This window comes from Temnothorax longispinosus, chromosome 5 (assembly GCF_030848805.1).
Source record: "Temnothorax longispinosus isolate EJ_2023e chromosome 5, Tlon_JGU_v1, whole genome shotgun sequence".
Taxonomy (NCBI): Eukaryota; Metazoa; Arthropoda; class Insecta; order Hymenoptera; family Formicidae; genus Temnothorax; species Temnothorax longispinosus.
Window position 1 is genome coordinate 14,321,941 of NC_092362.1, and position 19,706 is coordinate 14,341,646.

At 36.4% G+C, this 19,706-nt stretch overlaps 1 protein-coding gene across 2 annotated transcripts in view; it reads right to left on the reverse strand.

The window, feature by feature from the left end:
- Positions 1 to 4,708: 4,708 nt before the first annotated feature.
- The window catches only part of Dip-b (Dipeptidase B), a 46,918-nt gene continuing 31,920 nt past the window's right edge, over positions 4,709 to 19,706 (reverse strand). For both annotated transcript variants that reach the window (XM_071779561.1, XM_071779560.1), the window contains 7 exons: positions 17,091 to 17,372; positions 13,489 to 13,597; positions 9,247 to 9,394; positions 7,248 to 7,594; positions 6,484 to 6,762; positions 5,761 to 6,000; positions 4,709 to 5,677 (listed from right to left, as the gene is read on the reverse strand). In XM_071779561.1, the coding sequence (XP_071635662.1) occupies positions 5,528 to 5,677; positions 5,761 to 6,000; positions 6,484 to 6,762; positions 7,248 to 7,594; positions 9,247 to 9,394; positions 13,489 to 13,597; positions 17,091 to 17,368 (1,551 nt within the window). In that variant the 5' untranslated portion in view covers positions 17,369 to 17,372 and the 3' untranslated portion in view covers positions 4,709 to 5,527. The remainder of the gene's footprint in view (positions 5,678 to 5,760; positions 6,001 to 6,483; positions 6,763 to 7,247; positions 7,595 to 9,246; positions 9,395 to 13,488; positions 13,598 to 17,090; positions 17,373 to 19,706) is intronic.

The following is a 19,706-nucleotide window of genomic DNA, read 5'->3' on the forward strand; positions in this document are numbered from 1 at the left end:
CCAATTCGCTACATGTTGACTTTATGAAGGGGAAGAGAGAAAGAGAGAGAGAGAGGAGAGCGGGAACCAAAAGTATGAGCCAACGTACGGCCCATATCAGAGGTGAACCTCTGCGAATCGCTGGATGGAACTGTTCGGAGACAACCGGACAAGGGCCGCGTGCCTAAAGTATATTCGTGAGTTGGGTCTCATCGAATATACCGTTACGAATTCGTCCAAGAATAGTTTGGCGCGAATGACCACGGCCCATTTTCTTCTTTTTTCGGTCTCTCCTCCTCACCTACATCTCACTCGGGTCCTCACCTCCCGTTTCGTCGCTTTGTCCTTCGTCCTCCGGCTTCTTCCAACGGATTTTCGACATCCTCCTTCTAACGGACGCCCTCCTTTACGGAACCGCGTTGCTCGCACTCGTTGATTACCTTTTTCATTCGAGGAAGCAGGCCAAAGGAACGGGATCGGGAGACGCGCAATGGACGATCACGATCGGTACGGTTAATCGATGGCAAAAAGACGACGATATGCCAGTAGTATTATCTATCGCAATTAATCATAAATGACGACGTATCTTAGACGGCAGAGTTAGCATTAACGTGTAAGTAACGTGTAAGCACGTAGACTTCATATTTGCATCAGTATAATTGCAGACGAGTTATTCAATTATATGTACACCTCAAATTGCTTTAAAGTATAAAATAGGATATATATTTTTTAGTTTTATTAGGATTTCAATCGTATTTTTTTTAAATATGAGTCTAGAAGTTTTTATAAGTTTTTATAAGAACTAATACAAGTTTTTATAAGATCTAAAAGATATCATGAAATTAGCATTTTTTTCTAAAATTTTCTGTTATCTTCGGGCTTTCTTGCGTAACTTGTATTATTTCGTGAGAGGAAATGCAGAGTCATGTACAATTCCGGGTATGAATTTAATGGAAATCAATCCAAATTGTGTTCCGAGGAAAAAGCTAGAATGGTCTCTCATAGGTGGGGCTCAGTGCGCCCTTGGGAAAATCACTTTCCTTCCGCGAATGTAATAGCCAGTTATCTTCGTTCCACGATGCGTCCTTCCGTATATGTACGCGGGTGCGCTTGTTATATGCGAACCTACAAACTATCGGCGAGTCCTCGTAAACTGTTAGGTATGAACGCAAACGGAGAGGAGTGGCGATGACAGGGACGGAGATCGGAAGGGGGGGGAGAGGGATGACAAGACGAGGAAGACGGAAGAAAGGCGGTAGCACGAAATCTCGGATGCGCTGGTAACACAGGCCTCCGTCGTACTTTCACTTCCTTCCCTTCCCCCGTCCTCTCCTCTTCCTCCGTTTCTTCCTCTTTCCTTCACGAACTCTCCCTCCGGCTCTTTCTCCCTGTCTTTCTCTCTCCTTCTCTTTCTTCTGCATAGAACTACTTTTCCTTTCAAATCCTTGACTAAGGTGTTCGACCAGGCCCATCCTGAATTTAAAGATCCCCCTTTGATGTCGCGACGATGATGCTACGATACACCGCAGCATTCAAAACCGGCATTCGTCCGTTTATCTTCGGCTTTCGTCCTTCCTATCCGCGGACTGCCCACGTCGTGTGGGATAAATAGTTGCGTATCCACCCGTATTGCCGACTTGATCACTGAACGAACTACGAGATACAAAGAAAATGAAGAGAACGAAACGACGGCGGCGATGCAGCCAGGAGAAAGAGGAAAGGGAGGAGGAAGAATGAAGAAGCGAATACGCGGCATGACCTCTGCTTCACAAGGTGAGAAAGAGAGAAAGAGAAAAAGAGAGGAGGAGATGGATGCTGTTGAGCGCGAGTGGCAGAATGGTGCAAGCGAGAGAAGAGCATCGCATTGGCATTACGGAGAGAAGCAGCGAAGAACGAAGAAGGCGGTGGGCCGTTTCGCGCGTGTGGCAACTCTTTCGTGCGAAAGACGAGAGGAGACGGGATATATGACGATGAAGAGAGAGAAACGGTCGATCGGCCGGTCGGTCGGTCGGATGAACGAGAGGAGACGAGAGAGGCGCAAGTGCGAAGGCGCGCATCGGGTCGGATCGAGAAGGAGGTAAGCGGAGGGTCGACAGACAGTGAAGAAAGACAGAAAAGGAGAGAGAAAGAGAGAGAGGCGGAGAGGGAGAGTGGGAAGGAGAGGGAGAGAAAGAGCAGACGAGGGATGTTGAGGGGAACGGTGGCGGAGACGAAGCGAGGTGAGTCGAGATGATGCAGTTGTGCGTTTGCAAGGAAGGCGGAAGGAGGAACCGCGGAGGGAACCGGTCCCGGTCACTGGGCCACCAGCCGGCCGTCGAACCCGCCACACTGCCCCCTACCGCCCCCTCCTCTCTCACTCTCTTCCTTCACCCCTCTACGCCCTTCGTCCCTCCCATCCGGTATGTTACCTCCTTGCGAACCTCGCGTCGCGCTTCTTGCAATCGGTGACTCGCGTTGCCTTCAAGTTCTTCAAACAATGTCAACTCGTATGTATCACCGCACTGATAATGCTGCCTTCTTTTGTCACTATGTTACTGCCTGCGAATTGTATACTATCCCTTGCTTCTTTTCCCTTGTATTGTATCCCTAGAGCTATCATTCGCGGCCGACGCTTTCGTATGTCGATTTTGTATACGACGATATCCGTATTTCATATATACATATATATGAAATGATTGATATTGAATATTAGTGACACAAAATATAAATAATCAAACTGATATACTTAATCATGCATGAGACATTTCGGATTAATGACATTAAATTAAATCTATTTTTTAATTTTTATAAAATATTTTTTTAGATTTTTTTTTATTTTTTATTAAGTAATTTTTGTATTAATACCTAGATTGCTGCATAATTCGCTCATTGTAGCTTACATCTCTATACGGTTATTTGAGGAGACTTTAATTAATAATCTAACGAAAATTATATAAACATTTGTACTCTGTCAGTCTTTATATCATTTATTTGACATAACATCAATATTTTTGCAAAGAATTCCATGATTAGTTTTGGATCGGCTTTCGATCGTGAGAAAGCAAGCGCGATGGTAACGCAAACGGAAGTTTGTTTCGTTCGCAGTAATCTCTACGAGAGATACGCCAAACATTTTCTCTTAATTAAGAAAGGACGTAGTAGTTAATTGAGTTTCCCTTCCACGGTATTCTTTTGCTCGAATCAAGCTTATAAAGCAACTCAGTAATTGTCAAATGCGGTTTTAATCATCGATAGACACGCAATGATAAAACTAAACATGACTTTAATATATTTATTGAAATTGTTTTATATATTTATGCATAGAGCAACATTCCCATGTAGCTTGAGTGACTTAACATAAATTTGCTACAGTTGATAATGTGAATGTACTATTCAGTACGTGTATGTATTTTTTAAGTATTTTATCGGTGTTTCTCATAAAGGCAATAATACAATCCTTTGCATAGATAAAAGAAATATTAGAAACAGATATATAGACGTTATTAAAGCAAGTTATTTGACATTGATTTTTCAGTATGTTATCGTCAATATGAATAAATAACTCGTATTTAGGACAATCGAATAAAATAAAAATTTAGAGATTAAATTATAATTGTATTTAATCGTTTATTCATTATTATTAAGTGAAATTCACCGTAATACACAAAAATATTATTGAGCAAAAAATTACAAATAATTATACATATAAGCTCTAATTTAGAAATTGATTGGTATACAAGTGTCGTAAAATACATTTTTATGCAAGAATCGATATATTTATACATGAGGATTACTATAAATGTTAAATTATTTTATATATTTACTGTTAGTAACATATAACATTATGTCTTAAAATATAACCATTCTTTGATAATAGAAAATACTGTGAGATGTATATACCTACTGAAGATACATCACTGACTTTAGATATACCAGACTTTTGATACCAAATATATAGAACTTACTGACTGCAGATATCAAGTACTCATTCGATATAAATGCAATTTTTAAAAACAATTATATATTTTTTTCAATTAAATGAAATATTCTCGGCAAAAAAAGATGAGACAACAATTTTTATCCATAATATATTTTTTATTCTCACAAATGTATACATTATATCAAATAACATGCTATAAAGTAAATCAAATAAAACGTTAGTAAAAATCGACTTCGATCGATAGCGAGATTAACGACTCGCCATACACAAATGGTCCTCATAAATCTTCATATCACATGAATATCTCGTAACTTGACATATTGTCAGGCGCGCGGGTTCAATTCGTTTCTTTGGACATTTGGTTGACACATTGCTCCCTGGTACATCGTTTCTGTATTAGATGGACAGGGTTGACACAACGACGCAGATTGGGCAGGTGGATAGGATTGCGCTTGACGCTCACAGGACTTCGTATTTGAATAAGTGGGGCATCTGGTGATCGGCGGACAAGGCGTTCCATGGGAATCACAGGAAACTTTGCAGGGCGGGCAGGGCGATATACAGACGGGCTTACAGTCGAGTTCGCAAACGTATTGCATTTCGTAGGGAAGATCATTTCGCAGTGTCAGACATTTTCCTTGGATCAGATAGCAATAGGACATAGCTAAGACGGGATTGCCGCTATACGGGATGCAATGAGACTGAGGTAGATGGCCGTACAAATCGATGTGCGTGTACCTTAAAGGGGTACAGCTACAAACTCCATGCTGTAATCGATACAAAATTGGTCAGGAAGAGAGAAAGAGGGAATGAGAGAGAGAGAGAGAAGGGGGGCGATACAGAGCAAATTAATGTCTTTAAAGGTTATTGTAATGGAAAAGCTTCTTAATCCGTAATTATTGTCTGCTCACGATGCCTGCGTTAATTCGATCGTTCATAAAAGATTCACTGTATTTAGTTGGGAAGAATGAAGTAAATAATATAGGTGATTTTGACGGACAAATGCAAAATAAATAAAAATTCTAAAAATTAAAAAAAAACTGTAAATCTATTAATATAATAATATATCACGTATTTATTTGCAACATAATTTGAGAGAAATTTTGACTATTAATGTAGGATTAGATTTAACTACTTAGTAGCTGATATTGCCTATGGTCACTATTTATATTTAATATCACGATGTCATAAGGAAATTTTTCATTATACAAAAAAAGGGATTACTGACGAAATGAATAAATAATAGATTTTTACCTCTTATCGTTAAAATATGGTATAACAAAATAAATTTATCTTTATTTGTCAATATTTTATATTAAAAAGACATCTTAGAAATTTGTCGTTCCTAAAATCTTGCTGCCACCCTAGACACGTGTCTATTAGCAAATCCGGTACTGTAATGACCCTAGTGTAATCATTTATGTTTCAAGTAAATCCGCGCTGTACAATTTATGGAAACTCGGAGGATCAAGGATTTATGGAGATGATTAATTAATTATTATTTGCATTTCCGGTTAATATCCAAAGTTCTTTGCGCAAGTTATGAATATTAATTGCCAGTCAAAGATGTGATATTATACAAGGATGTGTATTGTGTATATTGAATATTATAAATAATTTATGTTAGTATCATGGATCTTTGATCTCTATTTTATCAAAAAGAAATGCTTTGGCTAATGTCAAAATCGGTGAACCGGTTGGTTGTGCGGGAAGATCACCGGCACTACCGGCTACGTCCAAATGACAATATTTCAACGGCTTCTCTGACTCAATACCATGCTAAAAGTTATAAATCATTAAGCAATGTTAGCCTGGAAACATTTTAAACTTAAATAATAATAATAATAACAAGCATATGGCACCTTGTCCAATCCGGAAGCCTTAATTAAAAAGGCTGCTGGTCCCTGATGACCTCGTGGAGTTTTGGAGCTAGGTTTATTTAGTGCCTGAAGAATATCGTCACCTTCCGCACGTCCTTGATGGATGAGAAAATCCTCCCTACGTATTCGCGATATTTCAAATGGATCGCCAATAGCTTCGCCGGAAGCTTGAAGTTTTTCCGCATTACTGGTTAGTCGTGCCACGGAATTATCCATCGCAATCTATAGCAATGAATATAAACGTAAGTTCTTTTTGTAAATTTTGTAAATATCAATAAATGATAAAATGTCTTTTATCGGGAGAATAACCGGAGGATGAATTATGGTTAATGTCTACGAGCAATTTTGATAACAAAGTTATCTCACACATCACGCTCATAATTCAATATAATACAAGAAAACTGAACGCGCGCGCGCTGCATCTAGATCGTTTATAAACCTGTCCAATTACGCTTTCGTCAATGAATCAACAAACACGTAACTGTCTGTATATGTTCCTGCCAGTTCGCACCTAGATTTTAACGTCTAGGTTTGTTATTATTACGCGCGATGGTAGTGCAATGGGATTATTTGCTCTCTTCTCGTTCAAGGTACGCTATATCGTCATTCGAGCAATAGGAATTCAAGCAGCTGCATGTGTTATCTTAACGTTCGCTAAAATGCGGTTAAAAGCATAACAAGCAAATGTGACTTGACGGTACTTACGGAATATCCCGAACCTGCAGTTAATACTGCGTGGCCTGTTAGCGTAGCTATCGTGAAGAGGTGCGGATTCACGGAACATAGAGCCATTTCTTTGAGATAATAGAGAGCATCAGCCATAGCCATCCTACCTTCGGCGTCCGTGTTACCCACGCGTACCCTTGCACCGGATTTTGCCGTGATCACCTCATCGGCGACGTAAGAGTTCTCGCCTACGCTATTTCTTACAAGACACAAAGCGGCGACGACCTTTACCGTCGGTGGTTGCAATAAATTCACTACCTACGATATTTAACATAACAGCTCTTACTTTGACATATGAAATTAAGTGTGCATTATTAAATTTTTTGAAATCGCGTTACTTCTCGCGAATTTTTACTCTCTTTTTAACAAAAATTATAATGTGTAAAAAAATGATAACTTTTGATTCTTGATATTATAGCGGCGAGCGATTGAATATTTATTTGTTCAAAGTCTTTATCTCGATCATAGTGCATCAAAGGAATAGTAATAGGCTCGATGCGCTATATACGCCGGAGAGAGAAGCGTGCATCGAGACCATTAATGCACTATACCATCCCATAAGGCATAAGGAATAGAATTACGGTTCGCATACGATGATCATTTCAAAAATTTACCAGCTCGTATATATTGCCGAGCAGGAAACTTATTAAAACGCTATATTATTTTAATAGACGCGAGGTGAAACGCGATTGTTCCAGCATGGCATATAATGCCGTGCATGACGATATATTACTACACAGCACCTGCATGAATCCGGCACAGGCGGCCGCGCCACATTTATCCCTCGACATGCCAGCCATGATGCCCTGACACTTGATGTCGGCGCCACCGGTATCGTAAGTGACACCCTTCCCCACGATCATGATCGTCTCTAAGACGCAGGCAGACGGCTCATAGGTCAAAAATATAATTCTACCGGCGTGACGCGGTATTACCGAGGCGGCGCGATTTACACAGGCAAATAGCGGGTATTCTTGAAGTAGCGTATCCTGATCGGATACCACTTGCATCGTGATATTCGATCCGCAAAACAGCTCCGCCAGGTATTCCTCCACTCTCAGGGGCGCCATTCTTTCGGGGTCTGCACCGCCTAATTTAACACAAAGTAAAAGCGCCGCTGGCTATTAATAGGATATAGATAGATGTAGATTGAATAAATGCGTGTCTTAAAGAAATAGATTTTGTTTTTAATATATTAAAATCTATAGATTTGTTATTTAATAACTGGATACAAAATATCCATTCTTTATATTTCACGATTATATTTCACTATTTCATAACATTTATTCGATAAAGATAAAACTTTGCGATATGTTTCCGCAATTGTCAGTTTTACTTAAAAAATGCTACTTTTGGTAGTAGGTAATTAAATCGTTCATGTAGCGCATTTAATTTATTTAAAATTTATTTTGATTAATCTATACACGTGCGTGCACGCACACACATGCATGTACACACGTAATTCAGTTGCGAAAATAAGCTTCGCATCTGTTTGTTCAATATATTGAGATATGAAACTGAAAAACTAAACTGAATAGATTGAACTCTTCCTTTTATTATAAAAAACATGCCAATTATTTTCAAACTAATACGATATTTTTCATCAGCAATTACTTTTACTGCTTGACAAGCTTAGCACAAGACTGCTGTTTAATTATTTGCACTTTGTTATTCTTATTTGATCGAAAAGTATAATGAATAAATTTTAATATGCACAAAAATACTGTTATTGATATTGCAATTAATATTCAATAAATTTTAATATATTACTATATAATGTTAATTGAAATTAACATATTTTGCGATAAATTATATAAAAAATGTGTTATAAATCTCAAATTAACAATTGTGAATGTCTTTCCGATCCGTGTTGATTAGTAATATTAAAAAATTCGTGCTCTGCTTATTATTTATTATTTGCTCTGGCACATGCGAATGATTCGGACTCGACTGAAGCAAGCGTCCCATGAAGCGGATAACGCGGAAACGGAATGAGTCAATCACGGGACCGTTTCGACGGAATCTTTGACAGGGTTCTATCAGAACGATCCCGTGATTGGTGATACGTTCGTTCCGTTCCGCGTAATCCGCTCCATGAGACACTAGCCTGAGAGAATAGTCTGCAGTCTGCGGCAACGGTCAGGTCATCAAAGTTTACTTTACGAAATTGCATTATCCACTTTCCTCGCTTTGCTCTACAAGCAAGCGAATAAATAATATAAATTCTATATCCAAGTTAGGCGGGAATGAAAGTTTGTGTGTATAAAAGCCATATACTTGATAAAGTATAAATGCTACGATAAAGGACAAATTCTTGAAACGTTAAGGCAAATATCGCAGAAACGCCAATTGTTATTAATTGCCACAGGGAACGAGCTCCGTACTTTCCTTCTACGTTGTTCATGAGGCGTAACATAAAAAATGAACACTTAAACTCTCTCCAAATCGCCAGCTACTTAAACTTTAAACTCGATAATTCCCGAGGGCTATTCCGACTGAACTTGGACATTGGAAGAGCGGCGAGTTGTGCTCGATTAACCAGGAGCCAAAAGACCTTTCTTGGACAAGTTATAGAAAGCCGCGGGCGATTTTCCCCACCAAAGCTTATTTCTTCCGCGAAAAGCGGAAACTCGCGACGAAAGCCCGAGCCCGAGCTCTTCTCTCACGCGGACAGGAAAACCTGCTTTACTCACTCGATAAAATTCCGTGAGCCGTGTGCGCCTGGGATAGAACAGGACTTACCTATGTCCCTTGCGACGTATCTACCACTCTCGAGCGCCGAGGCGAGTTTCACGATACCCTGAAGCTTCTTACTGCAAATCGGACTCCACACTCCAAGTTGACACGCTTTGTAGCACCGATCTGGACATATCTCACGCACCTCTAAAGGCTGTGAAAATATAACATCGCCGGTTGAAGATTATAAATCATTAAGATACGATTATGGCAAACAATGAAAAATAAGAAAATTTTTTTGTTTGCCTTACACTTACAATTAGTATACTGTTTAAATAGTACACTACATTATATTTCTCTTTAAAATCTGTTATACACAAATTATACATCATTTACTACTTTTTTTATGCGCCATCAGATTTAATGAAGAAAGAGAAGTTTATTTGTCTGCACTGAAAACGTTAAGTATGATAATCTTCTTATCGAACGAGCACTTCATAGATAATGGAGTTGGGGCTTATAACTCTTATGGACTTATGTATAAATCGGTTGAAAGATTTTCTAGTTTTATACATCCGGCAAAAGCCAACTTTCATTGTCTTTGCTCTTTGCTTTAAAAATCCTAGCATTATAATGCATATAATATTTTCTCTTTTTAATGCATTTGCATTTAATTATTCATCTGTAAATGTATAAAGATTCGGCGACTTGACACGTGCGCGGGTCGTTTTATCGTAGGCGACTTTTTGCATTGTCACTGACGCGCGTTCGTGCAACTTGTGAGCGGGTGAAAAGAATTGAAAAAGTCGGAAAACTGTTAGCTATAAGAGAAGCGAGAAAGAGACCGACGCGAGATTCGCGACGACGTGGTGTTCCGATTACGCGGCGCAGAAATTCCGAGGGTGCTTTCTGGTATTTGGAAAACGATGCCTCGTATTTGCGTCGGATGGAAGGAACGAGCGATGCAGAAGAGGAAAGAGGGTCAGAAGAGGGAACTATCAAGAAAGAAGCGTATGAGCTTGGTGCCGACAACGCTCCGATGCCGCGGGCTGAGCGGTCGGTGAGGTGACGGGAGACGAGGGAGAGCCCGAGTATTTCGCTAATTAGGTCGCCTCGCCGGCCGCCAGGATTCAGGAACGCCAAGCATTTGCTACTCTTGATAGGGCAGAGCACTCGGCTTACCCCCCTGCGTTCTCCTAACCCCTTGCTACATCCCGCTTCCACCCACAAACAAGCCCCGACCGACTGCTTCTCCCTTGGTGGTTCGAACTTAGAATTTTGGTCCTTGAACTTACGCGACAAGAATGTCTGTTATGTATGTGCAACGAATTACGAGAACATTCACTATTAGATAAAGTTTGTTGCGCGTAGTCTCGAAAAAAATAATTCGAACTCGATTTAAAGTTGAACGCAACAAAGGTATAAATAAACCGATATGATACTAATGCATGAAATAACAATTTTTTTTCAGATAAAAATTAGCTGTGTAGTATCCAATTAAATCACCGTTTAGTATTTGCAGTTTGATCAATTGTCAGTGATACGTGTCAATATTAATTATGCCGACTTTTTGTTGTAGTTATTTCTCAGAAAACAATCAATATTTCAATATTTAAACAAAAGGTTTAAATTTTTTAATATAAATATATATTATTTTTATCCAAAATTTGAATGGCGTTATCAAATTACCAATGAATCAAATAAATGAAAAAAATAATTCACTTTTTGAAAACATACCTACATAGATATATGATATTTTTTGTATGTAACAATATTAAAGTAAAATAATCGAGAAATAAATTTTTTACAAGATAATTCATATTCAAATCATTTTATTCCGATATATTAATTGTGACATAAGATGTGAAATATCACGTAAAGTATTAATTTTTTAATTTATTCTATGATTATATTAAATTTTTATACTTTTTTATGCAACATGAAGGAAATCGATCTATGCAAAAAAGTAAGTGTTATAGTAAGCAAAAATGCAAGTAAATCATCTGTCTTATCCAAATTAAATGGTTTCTATCTCCGATAAAGACGATTTTTCAACATATATGTTGATTAGACGTTTTTTACTTTTTTGAAGAATATTATTTACTTCCTAAATCTAGAATGTTTTAAAATATTCTGTATAATAAAAAAAGTTTATTCCAGCGTTGTTCCAAAAGACTCGTTTTCTCCATGATGCAATCTCTTGTCCTGTCTAACATGCAATCTACGCTGATCACAAGCGCAGAGCCCTTCTTCTTTTCCAAGTACCTTTATACTTTATCGGCTTAAAGTTATCGTTTCTCCTTTAATTCGTCAGGAGACGAGTATCCAGATCTTGTCTTTATTTCAACAGCTGTTTCAACATTTTACGACGAATAAGAATCAATACTAGGTTAACGTTTATACATTATCGGATATTGCAATTTAATAAAAGAACAGTTCAAGCGCAAAATTTATAGCACTTACACAAAACGCTACTTCTTACTTTTAAAAAAGATATTGTTTTATTTTGTATAATACAAAAAGGCAGTAAGTCCGCTTTAATTGTCATATCGTCGCAAAGAAAATTAATCTTTTGGAATAATATCGCGATTTTTTTTTGTAAAGACATAGTTAATATAATATAGATATTGTTACAAATTATTACAAAAAATTTTTTGTTGTCAGTCATTATTCTTATATGCTATAGCAAGATATCTGAAATTTAGTATTTATAACGTTTATTGAAGAGCTCTTTCAATGGCTCTCTATCCAATTAAATATGCTTAATTGTCGAATGTATGTGAGTGACATGATCGATCGCGCGCGGCTCGCTCTGGTAAAGCGATTACTATAGGATTCGCAAATCGATCACGCCACGTATACTCGTGCCGGATAACTTCCGACTTCGAAGTTCGCATAATAACACGGATACTATCGTCCGATCGTAATTAACCGCGACGGCGCTGAGGTTAATGAACAATGGAGCTTGCAATCGAGTTGTGCAATCCGATATCCTCTGTAAGACACTTATCGATCAAGCCCAGCCCGTGCCGGAGTCTGTCGGTGGCAGGTGTTGTTTGATGATCGTGTTGACCGCACTCTTTGCCGTCGGTATCTGTCATCGAGCCATCGTTTATTCAAGACGTTGAACGAGCTTGTTTATCGAAACGTGCCCTCTTATTCTCGGCCGTACGTTAAAACTATAATTATGTGCTTTGCCGTCGTCACATATACATTTGCATCCGAGAAAAATAAATTTTGAAAGCTCGGATATGGTCGACCTGCCAGCACCGAGTAATTCTAATCAGTCTGCATTTGATGCTTGGATTACGATATTTATATTTGTGTATTAAAGTCGTGAAACGCAAATGGTTGCAAATTATCCGCGTACCCTAACTTCTCATAATTATTAAATAATGATTATTCTGGACGAAGGTTCATATTATTCGAGTAATTGCTCGATTGTGGCCGTTCGCAAATCGAGTCTTATTGGGAATGAATCGGATATTAATGAAGCGGAATTAATTCTGTTTCTGTAAAATATCATGGATTAGTTGAATTGCGTCGCGCGGCCCGCACAGTCATTAGTTATGGATTAAGATCACAGTAGCAATTTAGTTTAGAGGCGAGGTAGACGGATTTACTAGAGTTAGAGTATGGTGAGCAACTTGGGGGTAGCCAATCAGACCGCAGCGTACCAAACTCGGCTGAAACACGGAGATGAATTCCTTCTAGATACAACTACAGGCTTCCTATTCTGCCAATGTAGATGCGCACAAAGCTGTATTGTATCTGTTTGATTGGTTTAAACGGCTTTCGTATAACCACAACTGTACCAACTATCTGTGAAATACCTTAACCGGATATATTGGCACAATTGAATAACGTTCGCTCATTGATTCTCTCGATTTTAGCCAGCAATTTTTCCGATTTGTCTTTTTAAATTCTAATATCTTAATAACTAATCGTTATTTTGAGATATTAAATCGATTCAACTTTTCCATATTTAACAATCGTTGTAAGTGGGAAATTTGTGGTTGCTATTTTTACTGAATTAAATCAAGTGAGGTAATTGAGATTCTTTTCTTAAACATCTTCGTGCATTGAGGTTCTAATAATAAAACTAATGGTTATTTTGGTCCTACTATAAATTTTTATGCGCCTATGCAGTCATAAAAATTCCGTTTTATTGAAAGTATTTGAAATTATTTAATATTCCGTTTTTCCAAGGGTAAAAGACATTTAAAAAATATATAATATGATCTACTTATCATAACATATTTCGACGTGGTAGTATTATGATGAATAATTTGTCGTGACGGAACTCACCACGTAAAGACCCTCCAGAGCACCAAGAAGCGTAACTAGCTCAACGTTTTCAAAACGGTCATCCGGTAGTAGCACCAATAAAGGACATTTCACACCAGCTTTCAAAGCCCTATATAATAAATTCAAAAAGTCATAAAATCAGTTAAATTATGAATTATTATTATAATGCATTAATATTCAATCATATAATAAAATGAACTTTGGAGTAAGGTCATATTTTACTTTAGTATTGCTAATCTAAAATTATTAAATAAATATAAAATAAACTGTATGTGTGTGCGCGCGTATGTGATGTGTGTATGTGTGACGTAAGAATTTTCTCTTGTTTGTCACAAGTTTGATAGCCCTCTATATTATTAAAAAAGAAATGTTAACTGAAGAAAACTCAAACGGTCAAGAAGCTCTCCTGTTGACAGGTTGATGATCAATAGGATATCAATCTAAGAATCTAGTAAAGGATTAAGAGATACCCTAGATGGAACTCGAAGGTATAGAAAGACATGCACAGACTTGAGAGGAGGCTGACCGTAATTACGGTGTAGACATATTGTCAATGTTCGGTGATTGTCGTAATCTACGCAATATAACATTACTATCATAAAACTTGCAGTAATACTACACTTCAAGAGATGAACGTTCATGCAAAAAGGGAGAAGAGAAATGTGTTCTCTGGGGAAAGGTGCGGTTCTCATTGAGTACCCCGAGACACGAATGGCCATTCTCGCTTCCTTCGTGTCCAATTTTCGTCTTGTCGGATGTAATACAAACGTAACCACGTAGCCGAGGATGTCTTTCACTCTTGCACGAGTGAATCACGAACTATTAATCTATTCCCGAAGTATATCACTATCGTGTTTAAACTTCGTTACGTTCCCGATGCGTGCGATATTTCGCACTTGGCAATTTCGAGAAACTCTCGTTATATCGCAGTTCTCAAATCTCTCATTCTATTCTCGATTCAACAAAGTACTTCTGATTTGAGTTTGGTATTAATGTCGCGTAGAACCGTGCACTGCTATTATTCCGAGATTTCAAAAGGACTGCAAATACTGCGTTATTGCTCAGGTGTGTAACGGAGCATGGTAGCAGTTTTGTCCGCGGAAAACATTGGTAATAATTAAAATGCAGACTAAAAGATTAAAATTCGTAGGTTCCAACGAGTTTCCTCCATAGAATACTGCGAAATTTTGCACGCGGAGAAAAATAAATTGCAAGTGTAAGCAAATTGTACTTACAAATAATTGTACAGAACGGCAAGCTGGCATCCAAGAGTTTATGAGCTTTAGGCAAAATTTGGTTACATTCACATAAATACAATAAAAAATTTTATTAGATATTTAGTTAAGTTTTCAAAATAATTTTTTTTATAATTTTTCATATTTTTATAATTTATAATTTTTTATTATTTATTTTTAATTAATTACTTTGTTGTTTACTGCTTATATTATTAATAATATACCTTAAACACTTGTTGAAATCGTTATATTTTTTTTATATAGTGATACGGAGTGATATTAGTATGACGTTTATCTTATTTATCAGCTAGCTTTTGATATTATACAAAGTTCAAAGTCGCGACTAAACTCAAAAAATATCATTAAGGCAAAATATTGCGACACTGATATGCGTTACAAGATACGGTCTCCAATTTTTTTCGCCTAGCGTGGAACGTTCTCCATGCCAATCTTCCGTTAACGTCACTACTGCCGCGTGAAAAAAACAGTTACGCCAAGCGGACAGGAATTTCATTTTTCAATCGTATTTCGGGACAGGCAGGCATATGGCTCGCACGGAATTTCGTTTGCGCATCATTGCGTTTCCCCTATGCAGCTATTGGAGTACACAAAATGCTCACAATCGTTCGTGGTTCGTTTCGTTACAAGACCATATCGTGTTGCTGTAGTGAATGAACACTCGGTATGCGGGTGAGAAGATGTTCGAAATTGTAAACATACAATCAAGAGCCTTTGATTAATTACTCCGGTACTGATTTCGATTAATTACAAAAAAAACTCGAAAAAATGCGGTGATTTTTTCGGATATATGCAAATTGCCGACATAAGAACGTAGATATAACGTCACTTCCTCTGGGTATGTTCGCCAAATCCAATTATACCCGGACAATGAAAAACACTGGAATTTGCGCGCTTCGATTGTGGAATTTAGTAAAGTGTCCCTTATATAGTTGAAGAATGCTTATTAGAAATACCAGAGAGATTAAAAATATTGTTGAACTTTTAATAATTATATATTGTTAAAGAATCAAGAAATTGAAAAAATATTTTGCGAAAAAATTTTCGCAGTAAATGTTGATTCGTTTATCGATAAAGAATCGACAAACATGTAGAAGTCTTGTTAAACTGAAATTAAAAACAGACATTTATGGCAAGGTAAGTGCGCGGCGTTGCTTTAATAGCGTCGTGCCATTGTACGTTGTTCCCTTTGTCATCGCTAGAGCATTTCTCATCTCCCCTCAAAACGACAGATAACCAAGACTTATCTAGCTATGTCGGCAACCATGATTTAATTCACCGACAGCATATAAAGCACCGAATTAACGAGTAATTGTTAGCCCGTAATAGCAATTACCCAGGAGTGTCAGATCCGAAATTTGTAAGATCTAAAGACAATATACATATATAAAAATTCGGTATAGTTAAACGGCCTGACTGGCAAGTTTTATTAGTATATCACAACGACGTTTCGACCACTAATTTGGGTCCTTTTCAAGTTATTTTAACAATGATGGATCATTGTGCGTCAATTATATAAAATTCGTGGCGGATCGGAAAAATACGACGGTCTCATGTGAAGGCCGAAAAACTAATGATCATTAGTTTTTCGGCCTTCACATGAGACCGTCGTATTTTTCCGATCCGCCACGAATTTTATATAATTGACGCACAATGATCCATCATTGTTAAAATAACTTGAAAAGGACCCAAATTAGTGGTCGAAACGTCGTTGTGATATACTAATAAAACTTGCCAGTCAGGCCGTTTAACTATACCGAATTTTTATTTTCATCACTGGCGAATAATTCTTATTGAATACAATATATATAATATAGAGTATATATTTAATTCTAGACCAAAGTTGGCCAAATATGCTAGCTATTTACATGTGTAATTGTCGAGCAGTATTTATTGTATATGCGTCCTTTTTTACTGATTATGTCAAATCATAACGATCACGAAAAAAGGCAATAGTCCTCGTATAAAAAAAAAAGAAAAGAAGAGCTGAGACTGTGTCGTACACTGTACAAAATAGTTGCGAATCTTGTCTAAATCCGAAACTTATTTATTACATTATAATTATATAACATTAATAAATACTTGACACAATAATAATAATACAATACTTTGTATAAATAAAATAAACATGAAAATCGTGTGATATGCGATTTCGCGTTGATTTTTATTTAATTTTGTAAAAAGTATATCTCGGTATACTGATGACACATGCCGATATAATACATACTAACATGTGTAAATAATGCGACGGTTCTGTTACTGTAGTGTTCGTATTAAAAAAAAAAAGACTAGAGAAAGAAATGAAAGAGAAAGAAAAGCGTATATGGAATTATTATACAAAAGAATTACCGTTTTACTCCCTTCGTGGCTGCCTCTGCGAAACTCCGCACATCGTGATAATCCATGTTAAGCGGACCCGTTGGGCTGTAAATGAACCTTTTTGCGAGCAAATTGATGGGCAAAACCGCGCCGATCACGCCCAGTGCGGCATCGATCTGGGCCGCGGCGTAGAGGACGGTTTTGAAGGGTTCCGGCTCGTTGGATCCAGGGGCACTTCCTGACACCAGAATAATGCCATCGTAATCGCCGCTGCAGATATTTGTTTCAATTTTCAGTTGACATGGCATCCATCTGAAATGAATCATTATGCTTGTTATTTGGACGTCTCACTAATTATTAGTAAATCCGATTAGACAAAAGCAAGATTACTCGTTAACGAGAACACGATATGTCCATTGAAATCAACATAATTACAGTAGAATACAAATTAGTGGAGGAAAATGAAGATTTTCAAGAAAAAAGAAAACACGAGAGAGAGAGAGAGAGAGAGAGAGAGAGAGAGAGAGAGAGAGAGAGAGAGAGAGAGAGAGAGGGAGGGAGGGAGGGAGGGAGGGAGGGAGGGAGGGAGGGAGGGAGGGAGGGAGAGAGGGAGAGAGAGAGAGAGAGAGAGAGAGAGAGAGAGAGAGAGAGAGAGAGAGAGAGAGAGAGAGAGAGAGAGAGAGCTAAAATCTGCTATCTGCTAAAATTATGGCCTGTTAGATTTAAAAACGATGATGAATATGATAATGAACATATTTGTATTATTGAAACGATGATGAATACGAGTACTTTCGTATTATGCAGAAAAGTAAATGCAAACGCTGTGTAATTTCATTTTTAAATAAAAGTATAAGTTAGAGACACGAACATGGAAAAAGAAAACAGTCTATTTTATTGATATGTCTTCGATCGATATTGATGTATTAATCTATTCATAAAGTGCGCTTTTCTAAACATTGAATATTAATATATGTTTTGATATCAAAACATGCAATTTTTTGTTATCACCATTTCCATTATAAACGGGATATGTCAAAAATTGTCTTCTGAGGGGAAGAAGTTTATATCTTATTGCATAGGTAATATTAGAAGAAGAAGTAAAAGAAGAAATATTATTGCAGACGTTAATGGTAATTTACATTAATATATGGCAATATATTAACATAAGTTAGAATATTAAATTTTTTATGTTATCAATAATTATAATATATTTGTACATTCCATTTTTATCTTGTTTTTTAATCATAGCAATAATGAAAACAAAATTTTCTCAAATTATCGATATGAAAATTGTAATTGTATTATTTTTGTAATTATACATGAAATTTTGCGCGTTTTTTATTCAATAAAATTGTCTGTAAAATCTCTTAATGCGAATCACACGGAAGATATGAAATTTTATTTGATATATTCTGCAGTGTTTATGGGTGTTGCATTTGATTCTCACTGCGAGAATGTTTTTCCATACACACATTCGTGATTTTATATTTGCAATTTCTTATTATTTTCGCAGTAAGATCGGATAACTGAATATTCGCATTTAAAAAAGAAATAAAATTACTATATAGATAACACTTTATGGCGAGTTAGTGACGCATACATTAAAGGACTGAGATAAACACTGCAGTATAAAATTTACACTGCTATTAAACTGTCGGACGTAATGTCTAAGCAATCCAGAGTTTATTTTTGATTTTACTTTATTTTTTGCTTATTTTCACTTATTCTTCAAAGTTTTGCCATTCATACACACGTTTTGCCTACCCGAACATTTGTATTATCCCATTTTATGTAAGGTAACATTATTATCCAATAAGCATAAACTAATAACTAAATGATCAAATAAGACTTTAGTCCTGAGTATAGATTTTTTTTGTTGATTATGTTATGTCATTATAACAAGCATTCTTATTTTATAATAATAATCCGAAGCTAAAAGATTATTATTTTTATTTTGTTTTCATTAATTATATTATTAAATATAAAAATCAATGTATTACATAAAATATTGACAAAAGTACATTGTTGATATTTTTTTAACTTATTTTAATTTATTTGTTTATAGATATATCTATAAACAAATGATATTTTATACATGATATTTGTTAGAAGATAAATTGATATGAGCATTGTGTTGCAGCTATATAAATATTCTAAAAAAGACAGCATTCTTATCGATGACATTTAACCATAAATATCGTTATCTTCTGCTTCTATATTTAGCACTAATAATAAATTGAAGATATATTACTAATTGTGCGACTTGGAGACCTTGGAAAATGTTTTAGTTGGACAGCGCATAACCGTTAGATAAGATTACCAACGGTACCTTCCACGTGGAATACATTTGCATTACATTAACAATATCTATAGCATCGCTTTTACAGATGAAAGTCATTGTTGCTAAATTGCTTAGATACGAATATTCGAAAATTGCTATTGTTAAAATTATATTTACGTGGCTAATATTTATACAATGCGATAAAAAATGACTGAATATGTTTTATGTTTGCATCTTGGTTTTATTCTATTTATATGGATAATACATTTGAATATGGAGATATATAGGTATGCGTGTTTTATTCTATCTATATGGAGATATGTATATAGATTACATATCAACGAACATATTCTACAATTATATTA